This window comes from Branchiostoma belcheri, unplaced genomic scaffold (genome assembly GCF_001625305.1).
Source record: "Branchiostoma belcheri isolate BF01 breed outbred unplaced genomic scaffold, Haploidv18h27 scaffold92, whole genome shotgun sequence".
Lineage (NCBI taxonomy): Eukaryota > Metazoa > Chordata > Leptocardii > Amphioxiformes > Branchiostomatidae > Branchiostoma > Branchiostoma belcheri.
This window is the reverse complement of record NW_017804598.1, coordinates 192,177-211,319: the sequence shown is the minus strand read 5'-3', so window position 1 is coordinate 211,319 and position 19,143 is coordinate 192,177. Positions and strand designations below refer to the sequence as shown.

The 19,143-nt window shown below is 42.3% G+C and overlaps 2 protein-coding genes and 1 pseudogene across 2 annotated transcripts in view; 2 read left to right on the top strand and 1 right to left on the bottom strand.

Moving 5' to 3' along the window:
- The window catches only part of LOC109488189 (retinol dehydrogenase 13-like), an 11,608-nt gene extending 8,675 nt beyond the window's left edge, over positions 1-2,933 (top strand). Inside the window, exons 10-11 of the mRNA XM_019792367.1 lie at positions 1,359-1,575; positions 1,787-2,933. Coding sequence (XP_019647926.1) covers positions 1,359-1,575; positions 1,787-1,883 — 314 coding nt within the window. The 3' untranslated portion in view covers positions 1,884-2,933. The remainder of the gene's footprint in view (positions 1-1,358; positions 1,576-1,786) is intronic.
- A 1,743-nt stretch (positions 2,934-4,676) lies between these two features.
- Positions 4,677-8,800, top strand: LOC109488135. The gene is made up of 2 exons (XM_019792296.1): positions 4,677-7,853; positions 8,792-8,800. Exons 1-2 carry the CDS (start codon positions 5,076-5,078, stop codon positions 8,798-8,800), a joined length of 2,787 nt encoding a protein of 928 aa, XP_019647855.1. The 5' UTR covers positions 4,677-5,075.
- A 7,814-nt stretch (positions 8,801-16,614) lies between these two features.
- On the bottom strand, positions 16,615-18,912 carry LOC109488160 (annotated as a pseudogene).
- Positions 18,913-19,143: the final 231 nt, after the last annotated feature.

Here is a 19,143-nt window from a genome sequence, read left to right as displayed (position 1 = left end):
TTTTAGGTGGTAGATAGGTCTTGGGGTAGGGAAGATGTGACATAAGTTTGGGCCCCCTAGCGGCTTGTTCTGGAACTGCAGGAGCATTTGTTGAAAATTTTTCGAAGGATGATAACTAAGGAACCGGGTGACGGATTGTCATGATTTTTGGTATGTAGGTAGCTGAAGTGATGCTTGACATAATCAAATGATAATTATGCAAATCAGGAGCTAATTTGCATAATTAATGAGGAAATTCTAAGACTCTGCATTGTTCGATAATAGGACTATGAAACACTTGTTAAATGTAATTGAGAATGAAAAAAAAAATCTGAAGATATAGATTATGTAAATGAAGACCTAATTTGCATAATTAATGGAAAATCTTTATAATTTTATAGTTGTAACTGCTGGGAATTTCATACTTGCCACATTTGGAAGTTAAGTGAAGGCGAACATCAATAAACATAATTTATTCAAATCATGACCTCATTTGCATAATTTATGAGGAAGTGCTATAATAGCCTTTTTGTTAAGATAAGACTGTCATTGGGTGGAGAATATGATCAACTGATATAACCCATGCAAATGAGGATCTTATTTGCAAAATCAATTATTAAAATTGTATAATTCTTCAACCGCAAGGGTTAACATCATTTGGCGAAGGTATGAGAACTCTTGTATTTCTTTATACGTAAACTGTTTTTCTTCTTCCCTGTTAGTTAAGGTCAATGCGGGAGCGTATAGAGCGTTCTTATGTCTTACGTTTTATGCCGCAAACAGTTACTCCATGATTTGATTTGATTTATTGAAATTGCAACAGTGCAGTACACGTGGGGCACAGGCAGCTCGGCTGTTGCTGGTGTTGTGTCCCACACATAGATTCTGAAACAAATACAGGATACAATACTCATTTTCACTTAAATGACGAAAGTCGTATAAAATGCCTTTGCCAACAAGGGCACAACATCGGTGGCATGTCAGGACTCGATCCCAGGACCACTTGGTTCCGAGTCGAGCACTCTGCCATAGAAGGAAACAAATACTTCTTTTTGCTCTACTCTGTTTCGTCTTCTTGTCCTCCAAACAAATAAGGTCAATGACCTGGACTAGACGGCTGTCCCCATGGTAACTGCTGCTGTATAGCACACAGCCATGGTGTGGTATTGTATTCAATTATGTAGCAGGGCAGAGTTGGAGGGGCTGCTCACTATATACATGTATATAAATCTGTTTGAAAGAATATGTAAGAAGAACAGAGCAGTGCTTTTAGGCAAGACCATGTGAAGGTAAACATTATGAATTTGCGTTGCAAATGTTACCAGTTTCTATTTCTATATCGAATTATTATTGAATTTGCTTATTCTTGGGCTGAGCAGGTAAAGGAGTGACGACCTACTCGCTCCACCCGGGCGGCATTCACACGGAACTACAGCGTCATCTGGACGCCTCGTACGGCTGGCTGTTCTACCTCCTCAAACCTGTGTTCTTCGCTGGGTTGGTTCTGTTTGGGAAGACTCCTCGGCAGGGCGCACAGACTACCATTCACTGTGCAGTATCAGAAGGTCTGGAGACCTCCTCTGGGCTGTATTTCACGTAAGTACAAGTTTTAGCAAGATCCTAATACTATTTTCAGGGCGAACTACTGTGATATTATATCTCTTTTACTGTGCTAAAAAAATGACATGGATGTATATGGAACATCATTGTTCACAAATGCCCAATGATGTTTGGATATGACATAAATGAAACCACTCTACTATTGAGAGCTAACCACTTCTTTACTTCTTCGCTGTATATATTTCAGGGACTGCGCTCCGAAAGAACCCATTCCAGAAGCCAAGGATGAAGCAGTTGCCAAGAAACTCTGGGAGCTGAGCGAGGAAATGGTCGGACTGAAGTAAAGATGTTGCTTTTCCTAAAAACTCATAAAGGAAGGTTCTATTCATCGGGAGATTCTTGCAAGACGTATGCATCGTCGGAAAGTAACACTAATCAACGTATGTAATGACATTGGCTATAAAGGTTATTAAAATTGGTGGTGCATTGCGTGATAAGATAATTTACGTAATACATACATATGGATATAATGTATTATTATATGGGTTGACCATACAGTATTCCAATATTGTTACAGATCTGGTCTGGTGTTACGATTAGCATTTTTCTAACATTTCGGTATTTTCTAATTACCAGATCTGATGGAGAACAATGGACGCTAAACAAGTAAAGAAATTAAACGTTGAATCTTAGCCACAGACACGTGTTTGAAAATCTGACCACTATTTCATTTCCAAATACGTGTACAAATGCTAAATGCTTGACACAAGTGATAGTGTGTATTAACAAAGATAATCATTTCGGTGAGGTAGTTGGTTGTATGTTCTTTTTCTTTCTTCGATGTTTGCCAATCAGATAAAATAGTGTTTATTTAGTCTTTGGTTACCATTCTCCACAAGACGGAGTAGGGTCATACTATGCATAGACGTACCTATGCTGACAGTCAGGCTACTGACATCTGGTCTTTCTAATTATTATTAGTACCGGCCTTTCTAAATCTGGTGGTAAATCGCAGACTACCTAAGGATCTAGCAGCTTCTATGCTCCCTTCCCGCTCCAAAAAAAAAGCTGTATAGACAAGTAAACTTACTTGGAAACTGCATAGACAAATTAACTTACTAGCTACTGCGAGTTCGTCTGGCGTCCCAGTTACATTATTGATGTAATTTGTCTGCACAACGTTGTCATAAAGGACGCACTAGTCCCAGTTTTTGTGATATTAATGGCCGGTGACTTGTTGGTACATCTTTATTTTTTCCACCTGAAAAGTTTGCTAATATTTCGTTCAAACCCCGATTTTAAGCGCAAATGAACTAACAAACAGAGGAAGCCTTGATGCCATTTCTGTTATCAAACCGGAGTTAATGATTAGTCTGTAAAACAACAGACTCATTCAGCTGTAATTTCCAGTCTGCTGTAGCCGGAAAACCCTTTCGTGTCCGGCCTTTTGCCCGAGGGTCGGAACAGGAAGCACTCAGGTACGACCAGCCATGCACGAAACAACAGTCACAAGTTACCTAGCCAGACCGATCCTGTATGATGATTGGTCAGAAGCTGAGAGGTCTAGCCAATCAGAAAACTTGCCGTCCTGGCCAATTTGCATAAACAATATTATAAAAAGAGTAAACGGTGGCTGCTAACTGCGCGTTGAGCACGGAATCGTTTTCAAGCAAGTCCTCTACTGATTCATCAAAGAGGTAGATTTATCAAAGACTAGAAAACTATCAAGCTTGTGTTGACTGACATACAACGAGTGCAAGAAAAACGGACGGCGGCACACCAAACAACTTCAGGCAGGTTAGTGCAGAGTTAGTGTTTGAATGTTCTTCATGTAGCATGGTGTCCGAAGCTGTGGATACAATCAGTACAGAACTGCGCATTGCTCTGTTCTGTTCTGTTCTGTTCTGTTGAAACTAGTTGGGAAATGGAAGACGTTTTGGTGAGATTTTCCTTGTTCAGTGACGTTTTCACGTCCCATGTCATGACATGAGTTCCAGAGTCCAGCGTTTCTGTTGATTAGATCTGCCCTGTTGTGAAAGAATGCCTCCGTGACTTGGTGTTTTCCTACCTTACAATACAAAAAATTCTATTTTCACAATATAGTTATCATTGTCACGATGACTTTATTCCTTAAGTTATCGTTTTTATTGGATGAATAAAGGAATGGATGAAAGACATTCATTGCGCATTTATGCTATCACAAACTAAAGTCATGAAGATGTACAATAACAACTAGAAAGGCCGACATTTGCTTGAGAGCAAATGCAGCAGATGGCTTCACCACATCCCCCATACCGAAAATGGATCTATCCTACGATGGCTGCCAATAGTCTACACCCCCATGCAGCAATGGAACCTTCCAATGCCGGAAATAGCCAAAAAGCCCTATTTTACATAACTTTAAAGTGGTGTATGTCAAAATCGAGAATGACATTCTTTGGACATGTGTCCAAGGTATCCCCATACCAAATTTCAGGTCATTCGGATTTAATATTAGGGCACAGGAGCCAAAAATGTACATTTTTGGTCCGAAAATAGCAAAAAAGCCCTATTTTACACAATTATAAAGTGGTGTATGTCAAAAGCTTGAATGACTTTTTGCAGACATATGTCCAAGGTATCCCCATACCAAATTTCAGGTCATTTGGTTTTAGTATCTGGGAACCAGATCTCAAAATGTATATTTTTTGCCTGAAAATGGCCAAAAAACCCAAATAAAACAATTTTTCAAAAAAATGAAAAAAACGCGTCAGGGTATTTGCCCACTCTACCTTCATGCCAAATTTCGTGTTATTTGGCCAGAAAATGGCAGAGATGAATCCATTTAAAGAAATGGCAGGAGGAGAAGGAGGAGAAGGAGAAGAAGAAACATGAGGGAACACAATATGTCTTCACCACTTTGTGGTGAAGCCATAATGATGTTGATGAGTGAAGTCTGGTATCTTTACATCTACAGTATTCTGGTATGTACAGGTTCAGCTTTTTCTCACTTCTTAGGACAGTTGTAAGTGTAAGAGCAAACGGAGCTTACTATACATGGTCATAACTTCCTATCTAACGCAACGGTTATCATGTACTCTCTAAGCAGAGGTTTGGATTTTTGCTTATTTTGGCATGTTTTAGGTTTTTTATCGGGCTTTCTTTTTTTCGAAGTGGTATCATTTTACGCTTTTATAGTGCATTGGTGCTTGCGACTGCCGGCAGAGGTTGGGTTGGCGTAAAAAAAATACCAGAGCAAAAAGAAAGTCCAATAAAAAAGCCTAAAACACGCCAGAAATAAGCTAAAACTAAATCCTCTACATGGAGAGTGGTTATTATGGCGATGGTAATTATGACGGAACAACTCATTTGTACCCACTGCTACACTGCAGGCCTGCGTATTACGTATACAGGCTGAGCTGACAATCGGATCGTCCTACCTGACCAACACGGCGCAAATTTCACATCGTCCTGTCAAGACGAACAGAAGAACGAGGCAAGGTCAGTGTCAAGCCTCAGCATTTCACCAGTATAGAGCTACTGAGACACGACATCTAATGGCATTCTGTCGGGAAACTCATTCTTGGAAAAGACTATCCGCTATGTTGTTCTTCCTCACCTTCTTATCTGCTTGCACGGCTGTAGACGTGTACAGTTCCTGCCCCCGCCAGTGTAGGGAAGTAGGCTGGAATGAGGCTTTTGGTGTTTCAACCGAGCTCGCGGGGTCTGGGGCTTACCCGGTTATCATACAGACCTGGATAGTATGCACGGATCTAAATGGAACTGTCTCCACCTCTTCTCTAACATTGCCATGCAGTCCAAAGGTCACAGACTCGGCAAAGTTAGACACAGTGGCAGTGAAGAGATACCCTATCAGACTTCTATCGGCAAGACTATTTACACACCCTGCAAAAGTTGCGACTCTGGCCCTATTGGAATGTGAAATCACAGATATTGAAGAGAATACAATGGCTGGTCTTGGTCAACTGAGGACGTTAGCCTTAGACTTTAACGGGCTGTCATATATTACACACAGCTACTTCTCGGCCCTTCATTTTGTCAATGTGCTGACCTTGTCCAATAATGAAATAGAACAGATGGATCCAGGGAGCTTCATCAGCATGAAATTTCTTTTTTTCTTGAATTTACGATATAACCTGCTGCGGGTTGTAAAGCCTGATTGGTTTCTTGGTCTGAATAGCTTGACAGTCCTTTATTTGAAAGATAACAGGATTGAGGTCATTCCACTGCGAGCATTTCGGCACCTACCGAAGCTGATAGATCTGCATCTAGGTGGCAATAAGCTAACTTCTCTGGGCGGAGACTGGTCCTGGCATCTGGCTGTCAGCAACCGAATTCGCGACCAAGGGTACCCCTTTATGTTTAGAAGACAGGACGTATCTGTTAGGCTACCCGGCGGTCTCCTTTGTATCACTCATGACCCTCTGAGCGATGTGAAAGAACAAACTTTGGGGTGGTCCTTTGATTCAATAGAACAACCCTTTCGGTGGATCTTTCAAAAAATTCACAAAAACACCTGCATCGATATCCGGGATATCGAAAATCCCTTGCCTAAAAGCATCACAACTCAGGCACCTTTTGTAGCCATCATAAAACGCTCACTCTCAGATATGATCTCCAATGATACAAATGACCAGTGCAGAAAAGTATGGGAGCATAGCAGCGACTTATCTGTATCTTTACTTGGCGGTCTGAGTCTCCGCCTGGCTTTCCTGAGAGCTGAAAACACAGAAACACTAACTGCCATTGTATTGAGCCCGACAACAAACACCACAACGGGTAGCACAGCCACGGGGAGAAACCACCTCAACAACATCACCGACACAAGCGTCAAGAATATCACCTGTGTTGTAGTTACCAAAGACAAGGTTAGTCAGACGGTGTTCAGTGTCCATCAGTTACAGCAGAGGCAAAACGACACCGACACAGATTTTCACAGTGGATCGATATTCCATCCGAATCCTGCAGCAAAGAACGAGTCTCTAGTAGTAGCATCGACCTCTTGTCCGCAGGCTAGCACTATGTACACAAAGGCTGCCCAAGGAAAACCAGTTCGTCCAACCCGAACGCTCATCATCATCTTGACTCTTCCAATATTAGGAGGTCTGGTTGTGGTAATCGTTGTGTTTCTCTTGAAAAGAAGGTCAATGTTAAACAAGCAGCATATTCGAGCCATCAGGCGGCGTGGTGCTGTGTCTGGGCGGGCGAGGTCGGCCTCTCTCCCCACCATCTCCCGCCCCAGCCACGCCGTTCTGTACCGCAAAGCCTCTTGCAGATCCCTGCCTGTCGCCCTGCATTCTATCGAGCCCACGTACTACGAGATCTCTGATGACGCTGTCTTGGCTACTCGACCTCTTCCTGTCCTCCCACACACGAACTGGGAAATCCCGGACGTCGAGCCGACGTCTTGCAACACTTCGGAAGACGAAGACGACGATGGGCCATTGCGATTTTATGCTGCTGCCGCAGATATGACGCTCGTGGGGAACGGAGAAGGTTGCAGCACCTACCACGGCAGCAAACCGAAAACTGTACATTATCACAGGTCCGCACAACGTACAGCCATTTATGAAAATCCTGAGGTCCAACGTGTTACCTTTCATAGAAATGCGGAAAATCCCTACCGTCACCAAGTCACTAGAGCTTGCGGAGCAAGAAGAACTTCTTCTGTCCCCATCTACGAAGGTCGAACCATGGGTAGAACATACATGAATGTAGGACAGGCAAAAGGGACGTCATCAGTAATTCATCACAGAGCAGCGAGGACAACTGCCGGGTACGAGGCGCCACCAGCGTCTCTATGGACGGAGAACAGGGATTATCAGACCGTTCTAAACGACGTGGCGCCATGGACATCACCGCCAAACACCTACTGGCCGTGGGAGATCTCCAATGGGCAGTTGAACAGATCGCGCCCAGTGCCTCTGGTCTTCCCCTTACCCAACACGTACTGGCCATGGGAAGAAACTTCATGTAGCGGCAACCGAGGTCCAAAGCGGCGGGCGTCACTCCCCACCTACCCCGAGACAACACAGACTGAAGTATCCTTAAACACCACACCATGTGTGCCACCTAACACCTACTGGCCATGGGAAATTACAGGTGAAAGTAGCTGTATCGATATCACACAACGACGGGCGTCCCTTCCCACTCTCAGCAATACCTACATATACTGTGAGACAACACAAACTGAAGTATCCCCTGAAGCCCACACAACCAAACACCTACTGGCCCATCGGGAGATCTCAAAGAATGAGCGTGTTAACTCACAGCTTGCTGCTCCCAACCTACCAAACACCTACTGGCCATGGGAGGTGAGTGGAACACGTCGGCGGGCGTCCCTCCCATACTTAGTAATGTCTACCGTGAGACAACACAAACCGAAGTACTAACACTTAATCCTACACAACTAAATACCTACTGGTCACGGGAGATCTCAAGCAATTAACAGGTTAATACACTGCGTCGTCTAGCGCCTGCTGCTCCCAACCTACCAAACAGCCTCGCCCACCACCGTCAAACGTAGCTATTGAACGGGTACTGCACAGGCATGTGGCGACTTTCTCATTAGCTGAATCGCTAATTGCCATTCTCTTATTGGTTAGTACGGGCATGTGGTGGCTTTCCCATTGGCTGAATCGCTAATTGCCACCCTCTCATTGGTTGAACTGTTAATTGTGAATGAACAGTCAGGATACGAGTGACAAAACCCTACTGACTCTAGTAAAACGAAGTGGTCAGCGGGCTTTAGCAGAATAAAACATTATAAACCAACCATACGTGAAGAGAAGGAATCTGCCGTAACTACTGTACACGCGTAAAATATTGGGAGAGAAGAGGGGTGGGGGTGGGGGTAGTGTCCAAAGCACCTGTACGGTTCTAGAGTTGTAATATGTGTAAAAAATTAGCACGCAGGCAATGCAAGGGAGGTATAAGGTAAGGGCCCTAATTAAACAACATGTATATACGGTAATAATATGCCATTAGAGCCACTAGTACTATTACTTTATGATTTTATTTACAGAGAACAGGAAATGAACATTGTCGATGTTAGCAGTTTTAGTGACAGTAATGCTCATAGTTTCACAATGTTGTAATTGATTAGTTACGTACAACATGCGAAGTGTAAGGAGCTAAAAACCAATTGGTAAGGATCGATGTTATTGTGTGCTATAGTAATCATTACGTTATATTCATAATCAAGTTATAATGATGTACATTGTTTATCATTTCTACACATTCTTTACTGCAGGTGAAGTAGGAGATTGGAAAATCTTAGAGAAATTGTACGTAACGCTATATATGTACATATGTGTACGTGTTTATTATATAAATTAAGTGGTCATAATATGTCTCTCATAACAGATATATTGCCGAGAAAACCGATGATGATGTTGGAAGATAAAAGAAAAGGAATATGGATATCGACAAGACAGGATAGGGTCAAACAATATATCTCTTTTTCGATTAATGGGATTTTCAATATTCTGTGTGTCTTGTAGAGACGGGAGAGGAACAAAGTGTCAACGGCTTTGAGACGATTTCGTCTTGCAATTGGGTACCGCTGGCAAATATCCATTTGTCATTACCTATAGCCTGAAGGATTTTGAATATATTAACTGTCTGGCGAAATGTGAAAAACCGATATACCATGCATTGCAGATGCATGTGTTGTGTTTATTGAAGACAGCAAACTACTTTTCAGTTCGTATTAAATGGAGAACAATAGTAGGTTCTGTACTTGGATAAGTTAACAATAAACTAGAAAGGCCAATATTTGCTTTGGAGCAAATACAGCGATGGGTTCACCACATTTTACGACATGGCAGGGAAAGAATGAGAAACACAAGGGAAAACAATGATTTACATTGATATAAATATAATATGAAGTAACATACAACTAAAACAACAGTTGGATAGCTATTCCCTACTTTATTGGTTAGGATTTTTAATTGCATAATGCAAACTGTTGATTTTCAAAATAAATAAAAAAACGTTCATATGCCCCGCATTCCAATGCTGGAGCAGAAAAGCTTGAAATACCTACCAAAACACTTGAATAAAGACATACTATCAGTATGGAAATGCTCTGTGCAGGTGTTAATCAAGTTAAATCCCAACAGCCAATCAGCAAGAAATGCTCTGTGCAGGTGGAAATGCTCTGTGCAGGTGTTAATCAAGTTAAATCCCAACAGCCAATCAGCAAGAAGTATAGAGGAAAGCTGCATGCCTATTGGTTGATGCCCTGCATTCCATTGTGATGACTCATGCCCAGACGTGGTAAACACGGCACACTAACACAGTAATACATTTGCTATAACACAGCCAAAAAACTCAAATAAAACCATTCTAAAAGCCTGTATCACAAAAATTTAAAAAACGCCTAGGGGTATTTGCCCACTGTACCTCCATACCAAATTTCAGGACCTCGGGCCCTAAAATGAAGAAGCTGAATCCATTTAAAAAATGGCAGGAGAAGAAGGAGGAGAAGGAGGAGAAGAAACATCAGAAAAAGCAATATGGGTTCACCACCACTTCGTGGTGTGGTGAACCCATAAATAGTTGTGATTTGACCATTCTGACCAAGTCTGATTTTGTGACTGTGTGATTGGGTCTGGAGTGACATACATGTACGAATGTGTGATGAATAACAGTGTTAACTTCAAAATGTAAAGATTACATGGTTGATACATTTGATTTTGGAATTGATTTGGCTTTGCTTTTATGGCAATTGCGTCATAATTTTCAGAATTAACATCAACTTGCTTGGTGGTTCACTATGACATGGAGAAATTACAGCATTTTCTCATACGTAATAATAATACACCGTGGTTTGCACGAATTATATATTATAATTGTCATTGGAGCCTAATATTTTTGTACATCATACAATGATTGTTCTGCTTTCATCTCATGTTTTATATTCAAATATTTCGAGTAAAGTCCATAATTTCAAATCAGGTTTGACTTAATTATATCCGACCCCAATGCAGTGACGCACGTCTCTTACGGTGGCATCTTACCAGCATAGATACAAAACAAAAAGAGTACGGCAAACAAAAGATACCTTCGTTTGCAAAATTAAAGGGATGTGAAAGAACACACGTATACGAAAGACCATAGCCTAGGTGGCCAGCCAAGCTCTTCCGGATGCGAGCTTTGTCATGAAGGCGGTGGCGACACACAAGTAGGTTATCTCACAGTGCCGCCCCGCGACGCGTCATCATCACTGCAGTATGCAGCTCCGCGGAGCTGATTCGATGAGACCTCATTCGTCTCCAGGCCGCGGCACGAGACGAGCTGTGCGGTTTGACGCTGAGAACTCGGAGGAAAGGAGCGAGGTTTTGGCTTTGGGACGTCTAAATATCTTCCAACTTGACTTCAAATCCCCCGTGTTAGCTGCTGTACCCAAGATAAATCTCAGGTATGTAGAAAGAGTTATAGCATTCGAATTTAACAAGAATTTTGATGAGAAAGAAGAAGTCCCGTAGCCATGCATGGTGATTTTTACGTGTGACTTCTCATAAGTTGTGAGCCTCTCGAGTAAGTCTGTGTTTGATCAAGGTTTTAGACCTCCTTGGTTTGATTATGTCCCACACTGTGTATTTTGAACACCATTCAATATAACATTTACCGTCTGGTTGTCCTAGTTATGATTTATAAATTGTTGTTGTTGTTGTCTCTAGTATACGTGGTAATCCGCTCACATTCGTCGGATGTTGGTCACATGTGCTTTACAGCTGCTTTCTCGTGTGCATTTCCAATATGTGCTCAAAGATGGATTTGGTTCTATATCCTATATCAGAAGAAGAAAACGTGGTACTGGTAGTCGTAAATAGAGGGCTTTGTCCAACAAATAGGATAGGATAGATGTCAGATGAAAAGGGTCGCTTGGAGGTGACTAGCACATCGCTTCTGTTGTAAATTTGCCGACGAACTAAAGCAAAGAATGTCATGAGTAAAATGACATTTGTAACTCTTGAACTTGATCAGTATCGCAAAGACAATGAAATGTAGATGATGTATAAAATGTTGACCAGACAAAAGTTTGAGTGTCCGGTATACCGGAACACCCCTTCTTCGCCTTGCACCCAAAATTTCCCGCCCTCACATCTGGTTTCTGTTATGGCCTAGCTGTTGCTGTTGGTGTGAAAATGTGAAGGGGAGGTTCACTAACTGGTGTACTAGTTGTAGCTTTGGTTAGAACGTTTTCTGGACGAAATTCAAATAGAGATGTACAAACTATGCAATGTAGAGTAGCTACTGAGCCCTCTACTAGTGATGAAACTGCTACACCACAGGTCAGGAGCAAAATTTGTTTGGGAAGTTTGATCAATTGTTACCAGAAAAGAAACACTATAATTTAAACTCCACATTGCGTATTATAATAATAAAATGGTGGGGATTTCATACTTGGACATTTTGAAGTTGAGAGTGAACATTGTTGTTAATTGTTATATAAAACTTGTGCAAATCAGCTGTCTATAGCACAGTTTTTATTTGGGTGGGTAATATGATCATGATTTATCTAAATGAGGATTCTATTTGCATAATCATTGAAATGCATTTATTATTCAGGACAAACTATTTTTTTTTGTTATGTCATACCCTGGTGTCTACAAAGATTATTGTGCCGTGTAAGTGAATTGAACTGTACTATACCATCTTTGGCAGCAAATGACAAAGTTTGCAGCTGATATGAGAAACAGATTTGATGACGACAAGAAAAAACCTTACATGCCATACCACAGCTTTAAGGTGACTTTGAGTTTTCAATTTTCATCCTTGGTTATTTTAGAAATGCAGGAACTTGAGCATTCAGTACTTTGTTGGTTATGCAGGAACCCTCACATCTGGCTTCCATTATCAAAGCAACAAACATAAAACTCAGGAGGCTAAATATGTCTGACAGTATATCTACAATTATGAATTTGTTTTCTGAGAGGTCTTTTTTTAATATTAATACAGGGTTGCAGCTATCAATACCATGGCAACAAATATTGAAGAGTTTGTGGATGTTGAAAGAAGATCTGGAGGGGGATTCAGCAGCATTAGGAGGACAAAATCCAACAGGTGCGAGGAGTGCAGCAGGCAGTTCAGTAACCTGGGCGCTCTGAAGCGTCACATGCGGATTCACACTGGGGAGAAGCCCTACAAGTGTGAGGAGTGCAACAAACAGTTCCGTAGGCTGGCTCATCTAAGGGGTCACATGCGGACTCACACTGGGGAGAAACCCTACAAATGTGAGGAGTGCAGCAGGCAGTTCACTGTGCTAAGTGGCCTTAAGACTCATATGCGGACTCACACTGGGGAGAAACCCTACAAATGTGAGGAGTGCAACAAGCAGTTCAGTCATTCACAAAGCCTGAAGATACACAAACGGACTCACACAGGTGAGAAACCCTACAGGTGTGAGAAGTGCAACAGGCAGTTCAGAGACCCGGGTAGTCTGAAGTCTCACATGCTGACTCATACAGGGGACAAACCCTACAAGTGTGAGGCGTGCAGCAAGCAGTTCAGTGCACTGTGTAATCTGAAGACTCACATGCAGACTCACACAGGGAAGAAACCCTACAGATGTGAGGAGTGCAGCAGGCAGTTCAGACAAATGGTTCACCTGAAGACACATATGCGCACTCACACAGGTGAGAAACCCTACACGTGTGAGGAGTGCAGCAAGCAGTTCAAACAAAGCTGTCACCTAAAGACTCACATGCGGACTCACACCGGGGAGAAACCCTACACGTGTGAGGAGTGCAGCAAGCAGTTCATTACACTGAGTAATCTGAAGATTCACATGCGAACTCACTCTGGGGACAAACCTTACAAGTGTGAGGAGTGCAGCAGGCAGTTTACTGTACTGAGTAATCTTAAGATTCACATGCGGACTCACACAGGTAATAAACCCTACAGGTGTGAGGAGTGCAGCAGGAGCTTTACTGTAAAATGTAGTCTGAAGACTCACATGCGGACTCACAATTCTACAGTTGTCAGGCGTGCAAGAGGCAGTTCAGTAAGCGGGCCCATTTAAAGGCACACATACACTCACATAGGCAAGAAACCAAAGCAGTTTGAGGAGTTCAACAGGCAGTTCAATAAGCTGGGTTAACAGAAGATAGGGTGCAGACCCACATGGAAGAAAGGTCATTAGGATGTGTTCAACTACAAGGCCCATTCCCAGTAGAAGTGTAGTCTGTAGTGGAAGGAGAAATTTACATAAAATACCAGTCTTCAAGCTCATACAAAAAGTTGGACCATCAGCTACTGGTTGGCTCCTTTGAAAAGTTATCATAGTGTCTTAGGTTATTTCCAGTAAACCAGGCTTATTTTGCTGATGAATATCAATGAGATGAGTGCAAGATAAGAGAGGTAACATTGTTGACAATATTTATAGCTTAAAAAAGATATAGATTGTAGAGTTGTTCTGTAACAAATTATACATGATATATTGTTCGTTCACTAACTAATACATGATAAGTTATACCTATATTTACATCACTTCGAGTTCTGATATTTTTCATGCACTATAACATTTATGCACGGTAGAGCTTACTAAAAATAGTATAAAGTATATGTTGTCACAAAATGTAGCTAGACTAATGACGTTGTTATCTTACCATTTACATGCACTGGTCAGTTGATGTCTTTCAGTGATTCATAGAATTTGAGGTACTTCTAGAGAGTTAGATTTGATTAATGAAGTCACTGTAGGAAGAGTTTTGTATTAATTATTATTTTTTTGTTAGCATACATTTAGTCTTGCTATTTCTGTTGAAAATAAAGTAACCTATGTTAGGAAGTGAAGAAGTCGGTTTGTTTAAGTTAAAGAACCCATAACTGATTTTAATTTCCTCACTGTAGTTGCAAACAAGCACTCTACTAACAAAGATAAGGTATTTATGCCATCTGTTTACAGGCCATTAGGGGTGGGTACCTGTTCGGCTCTTTCAGGTCCAGGTCCAGAGGATCAGGTCCAGGTCCGGACCTGTACCTGTACCTGATTCTGGATACCGGAGTATCAGTACCAAATAATTTTTGCTAAATGATCATTGCTAAATGCTCAATGTATAAGTAACCACTACAAAATTTTTTTTATTTATTTTTTTAATTTTTTTAAAATTTACAATTTTTTTAAAATTTATTTTTATCTTATTTTATCCCATTTTAATTTTATTTTATCCGTTCTATACATTATCAAGCTTCTCCTCTACTCCTATGGCTACTAACACCTCAGAACAGAATATATTAATATATTAAACTTTCCAACCAATCACATCGCAGGATTTCAATGTGCATTCGCCCCCTCTAGCGGTTTGGGCCATATTGCAGGTTTAAGGAATCCAAGATGGCCGCCGCTCGGCTCAGTTTAGAGCCGATTCCCGAACTTTTCTTGTATTTTCCTTGGTATTTTACGCGATTCAAGCAAAGAAACAAATTGACCACAAGAACAAAAGAGTAATACAGCCTTGGGAACATAATGGTCCGTTTTGTTTGGTACTAATTTCTCATTTCGAGTGAAAATTTATGTGCTGCACAGTGTGACCATGCCATGTGGTGTAAAATCAGTGATTTTTCGGCTTGATCCGAAGCAAACGCAGCCTGTTAAGTTCTCTTTTATGATTTCTAGATGACTATCGGTAATGAAAATATGGAGAATATTGTTGCAAAAGGAGAGATACGGAAACTAAGGTAAATTTCTTTTATTTTGATGCTGGATTTTCATTTTCCTGGCTGGCTTCTTGTATCTAGTGATCATCAGTAACTACAAGTTTAGATTTTTGTTCCGGTCCAAAAAAACCGGTCCACTGACGTTTCGGTTTTTCGGACCGGACCGATAAAATTTTTACGGTCCGAACCGGTCCACCTGGACCGGTACCCACCCCTACAGGCCATTGATAACTTAAATGACTAATGATGTTATTTATTGGAAACGTTTCAAGGATTGCAAATTGCAGAGATAGGATTTCAGAGTAGATCAATTGTACTCAAATCTGTTCCTGCAATATGCACCACATTGATCATAAAGTTGTTATTGCATGTGTATTGACATCTTTTTGCATAACTGACATAAAGGTGGGCTATAAAAGCTAAAGAGTAAACCTTTATGGTTATTAGGCACTTTTTAAAGGTTTCATTCATGTCCCCATTAGGACATCAAAGCAACAGCGATGTTTAACTTCTTTTGAAGGGAACTCGGCAAGTTCACTGGTCCTAAAGGCTGTGCTCTTGTTCGTAGACCGAGAGTAAGTTGTGACAATAAGAACAACATAAAAATACAAATATTAGACGCCTTTAAGCAGCCGTTCTCTCATTGGTCGAACCAAGCTAATTGCTATGCTTTCATTGGCTAAACTGCTAATTGCTTTGTACGGTGACTACTAGTATTGATATCTCCTGTACTGAACCTAGCTATGGCTACACAATGTTTACATATTTCAGTGAGCAACGTTGCCTCATATGGACATTCGTGTCAACCAAACGTCTTTGCTGGTGACGTAGCAGTGATCTGTGAAACAGAGTGAATAATTTCATGGAGGGGTTAGGCAGCCGATTCTTTTGATTGTTTTAACTTCTCCAAATTACTTTAAATTACTCAAATTGATTCAACATGCTGGGAATGGAACTTTGGCCCTGTGTTTTTAAAAAGATAAAAAGTTACAATGGGCAAGTGAAAGCAACAAAATGTAAAGATGGAAAACCATCAATTTATTTTTTAAGTTTCAAGCAGAACTGTTCAAATAAGATATTGAACTCAAATAAACTTTGACAAATTTGATGCAAGGAGCTGTACAAATGTATACGATGCACATGCTTTTCAAATGCAGGCCAAGCTTCTCGGGTATTTGAAAATCAAAAGAATAAACAGAAACTGAAGTAACAGCTGGGATACTACATGGCCGAGGATTCTTGACAAAACGAGTGGAACGTTTACTAGAAACATAATAGTTTTTTTAGCAGCCCCTGGCATCAAAGTGCAAGTTATCAAAGTCAGGCCGGTACATCTGGGTCAGATTCATAACGGACCTTCTTGGTGACAAAACGTTATTGGATTGATTGTTGAATAATGCTGGCAGATAAACTTTGGTTCAAACCCCGCATATGCAGCAGGTACATTTTACAACTGAAGTATAGTACGGGCATCAGTCCTCTGGTCCAAATACTTGAGGCGCCTCTTTCAGAGCCACGCGGACCAGTTCCTCCCAGTACCAGCGCTTGATGTAGCTCGCACGTTCCTTCTCCTCTTGTACAGCCTTGGTGAGGGTCTTCTGGATGTCTTGCAGCTCCATTAAACTGAGTCCTTGTGTGTCCGGTAACTCGTAAGATGTGCGATCGGGCACGGCAGCGGCAATGTTCTTAAGAACTGGGTACAGGAGAACTTTCGGGGCGGTGTTGGCGAGTTTGGCCCGAAGGGATTCAGCATGAGCGAGAAGCGTTTCCGCATAGTCTCTCTCAAAGTTGAGCTCTGCCCACAGCTTGTCGACTGACGACATCACCTCTTCATACTGTGGGTCTTCTGCGTCCTTGTGTTTTGGCGATGGGGTAGGTGTTGTAAGAGACGATCCTCCTCCTTGAGTAGACGTTGTCGTCTGACTGCATGTATCCGTGCCAATATTGTCGGGTGCTTCCGTCTCTTTTCCATTGACAACTGAAGGTTTGCACTCTGGGACATTGCCTTCTCCGGCAGCGGGACGTTTGTCTGGGTTTGAGGCTGGGAGGCCGAACGCCGAGCTTGTCGAAGACTCTGTGCTGACGTCTGCGGCGTCGCCGGCAGCGGAGGGCGGTGAGCTGTCCTTGCCGCTGTCGGCCGATGGTGCGCCCGGCTCTGTTTCCTGGGTAACACCGATCTTCCCATTCTCCGGTTCTGGTTTCTCTGGCAGCTCTGTCTTGACTTTCGCCTCAGAAGTCTTGCCTGGTGTAAACAGGATATACACACATTCTATAAAGCTGTTTTTGCAAAAGTGTCTATTCTTCAGCGTTTTGTCTGCAACGGGATTTACGAGAAAAAAAGGCAATGATTTGTTCCATACTTTTGTCCATGTTTATACAAAAATAAAATGCACTGATTTACCAATTTACTATAGGTACTTCTTCGTCTGTAGTGGTTTGATAAATAATGACTTTAGATATCAATCCTATAAAATAAAATCAGTGCCTCCTCTTACCTTGACCCTTTGGTAGCTCACTCTCGATCTCCCTCTCCTGATTGTCGGCAGCACCGGACACGTGAAGGAGCGTGACGTCCGTGTGACGAGAGGAACGGTGCGCGTCGTTTGGCGGGACGTCCATGTCTTCGTCGGCACCAAACCTGTCCGCTGTGTCTGAAATGGAGGCCTTGTCTGGAGTTGAGACTGTGCCCGAAGTGGAGGCTGCGTCTAAAGTTGGGATTGTGTCTGAAATTGAGACTGTGTCTGACTCTGAAGAGTCTTGTTTGACGTCTGCGATGTCGCCGGTGACGGATGGCGGACTGCTGTCCGCAGCGCTGTTGTCTGGGTGTGTGACTGGTTCTTTTTCCAGGGAAACTGCCTCCGCCTTAATCTGGCGATTCTGCAGCTCCGACAGAGTCTCACTGATGCCTCAACGGTCTCTTCAGAAGGCTTAGTCACTGAGACTGAATAAAATAATACAACGCTGTGTGTAAACAAGTGTCATTTTAACCAGACTTTTCCACACAGACTTCTATGCCTTCACTTTCTTTTCTCTCAATGATTTCATTTTCATGCATCATGTATCCTGCCCCTATGGTAAGAGTAAAGCTTGCCGATCTCTATCCTATCAAGAGAGGTACCTTATACGGCCATTAAGATGTATCGCATACAATTCATTCTACAAAGAGACAGAAACAGACGTTTCTTACCTTGGTTCTGTGTAGGCTGACTTTTCCCCTTCGTGCCTTCGAGAGTAACGGACGCCTGTAAGAACACTTCCTCTTTCCTCCGCCCGCCTTTGTTGGGTCGGTCCATGATGTACCACCACTTCTGCGGTAAACCGTCCACTGACTCTATTGCGGCTGCAACATCTATGGAGACCTCACCGACTGTGGTGTCCTTGCAGCGCTTCGCCTTACGGAGTTTCAGAACAAGTTGGTCTGTTGGCGACCCGACAAACTCCGTAGAATACTCCCAGATCAGTGCATCCGACTTTTTCTTAGCGGTCTGCACCTTGTTCTTGCCATGACGTATTGTGACTAGGTACTTGCCCTGACTCTGGCGCCCAACTTTGCCCTCGTGGACAGTTACGTTGAGTTTTATCCCGCCACTCTGGCTCTTACTGCTAGGCCTGAGCAATGACAGCACGTGTACCACTGAAAGGAACGCTGACGCCGTCCTGTCGAGAAAACCCATCTTTTTCGGGAAATTCACCTTGACAAAACGCGGAGCTCGAGAGATACGTGCATATCCTCGGTGAACAGTGGCGTTGTGTTTGGTTGCTGTGCTACAGCGTGAATGCTGTTCTGGAACACACGTGACAATCACCAGAGATCCATGGAACATGATTATTCCTAGTGACCCGGAAAGACGTCGTTCGACGTCGCTTGTGAGTAATAAAGTCGTTTCAAAATTGTTCTATCATTGTAACGCAAGGGATTGTCTTTTGGCTACTATC

Bases quoted from the DNA above. Each gene is read 5' to 3' on its own strand.
- LOC109488135 (XM_019792296.1), top strand. From the start codon at position 5,076: ATGGCATTCTGTCGGGAAACTCATTCTTGGAAAAGACTATCCGCTATG.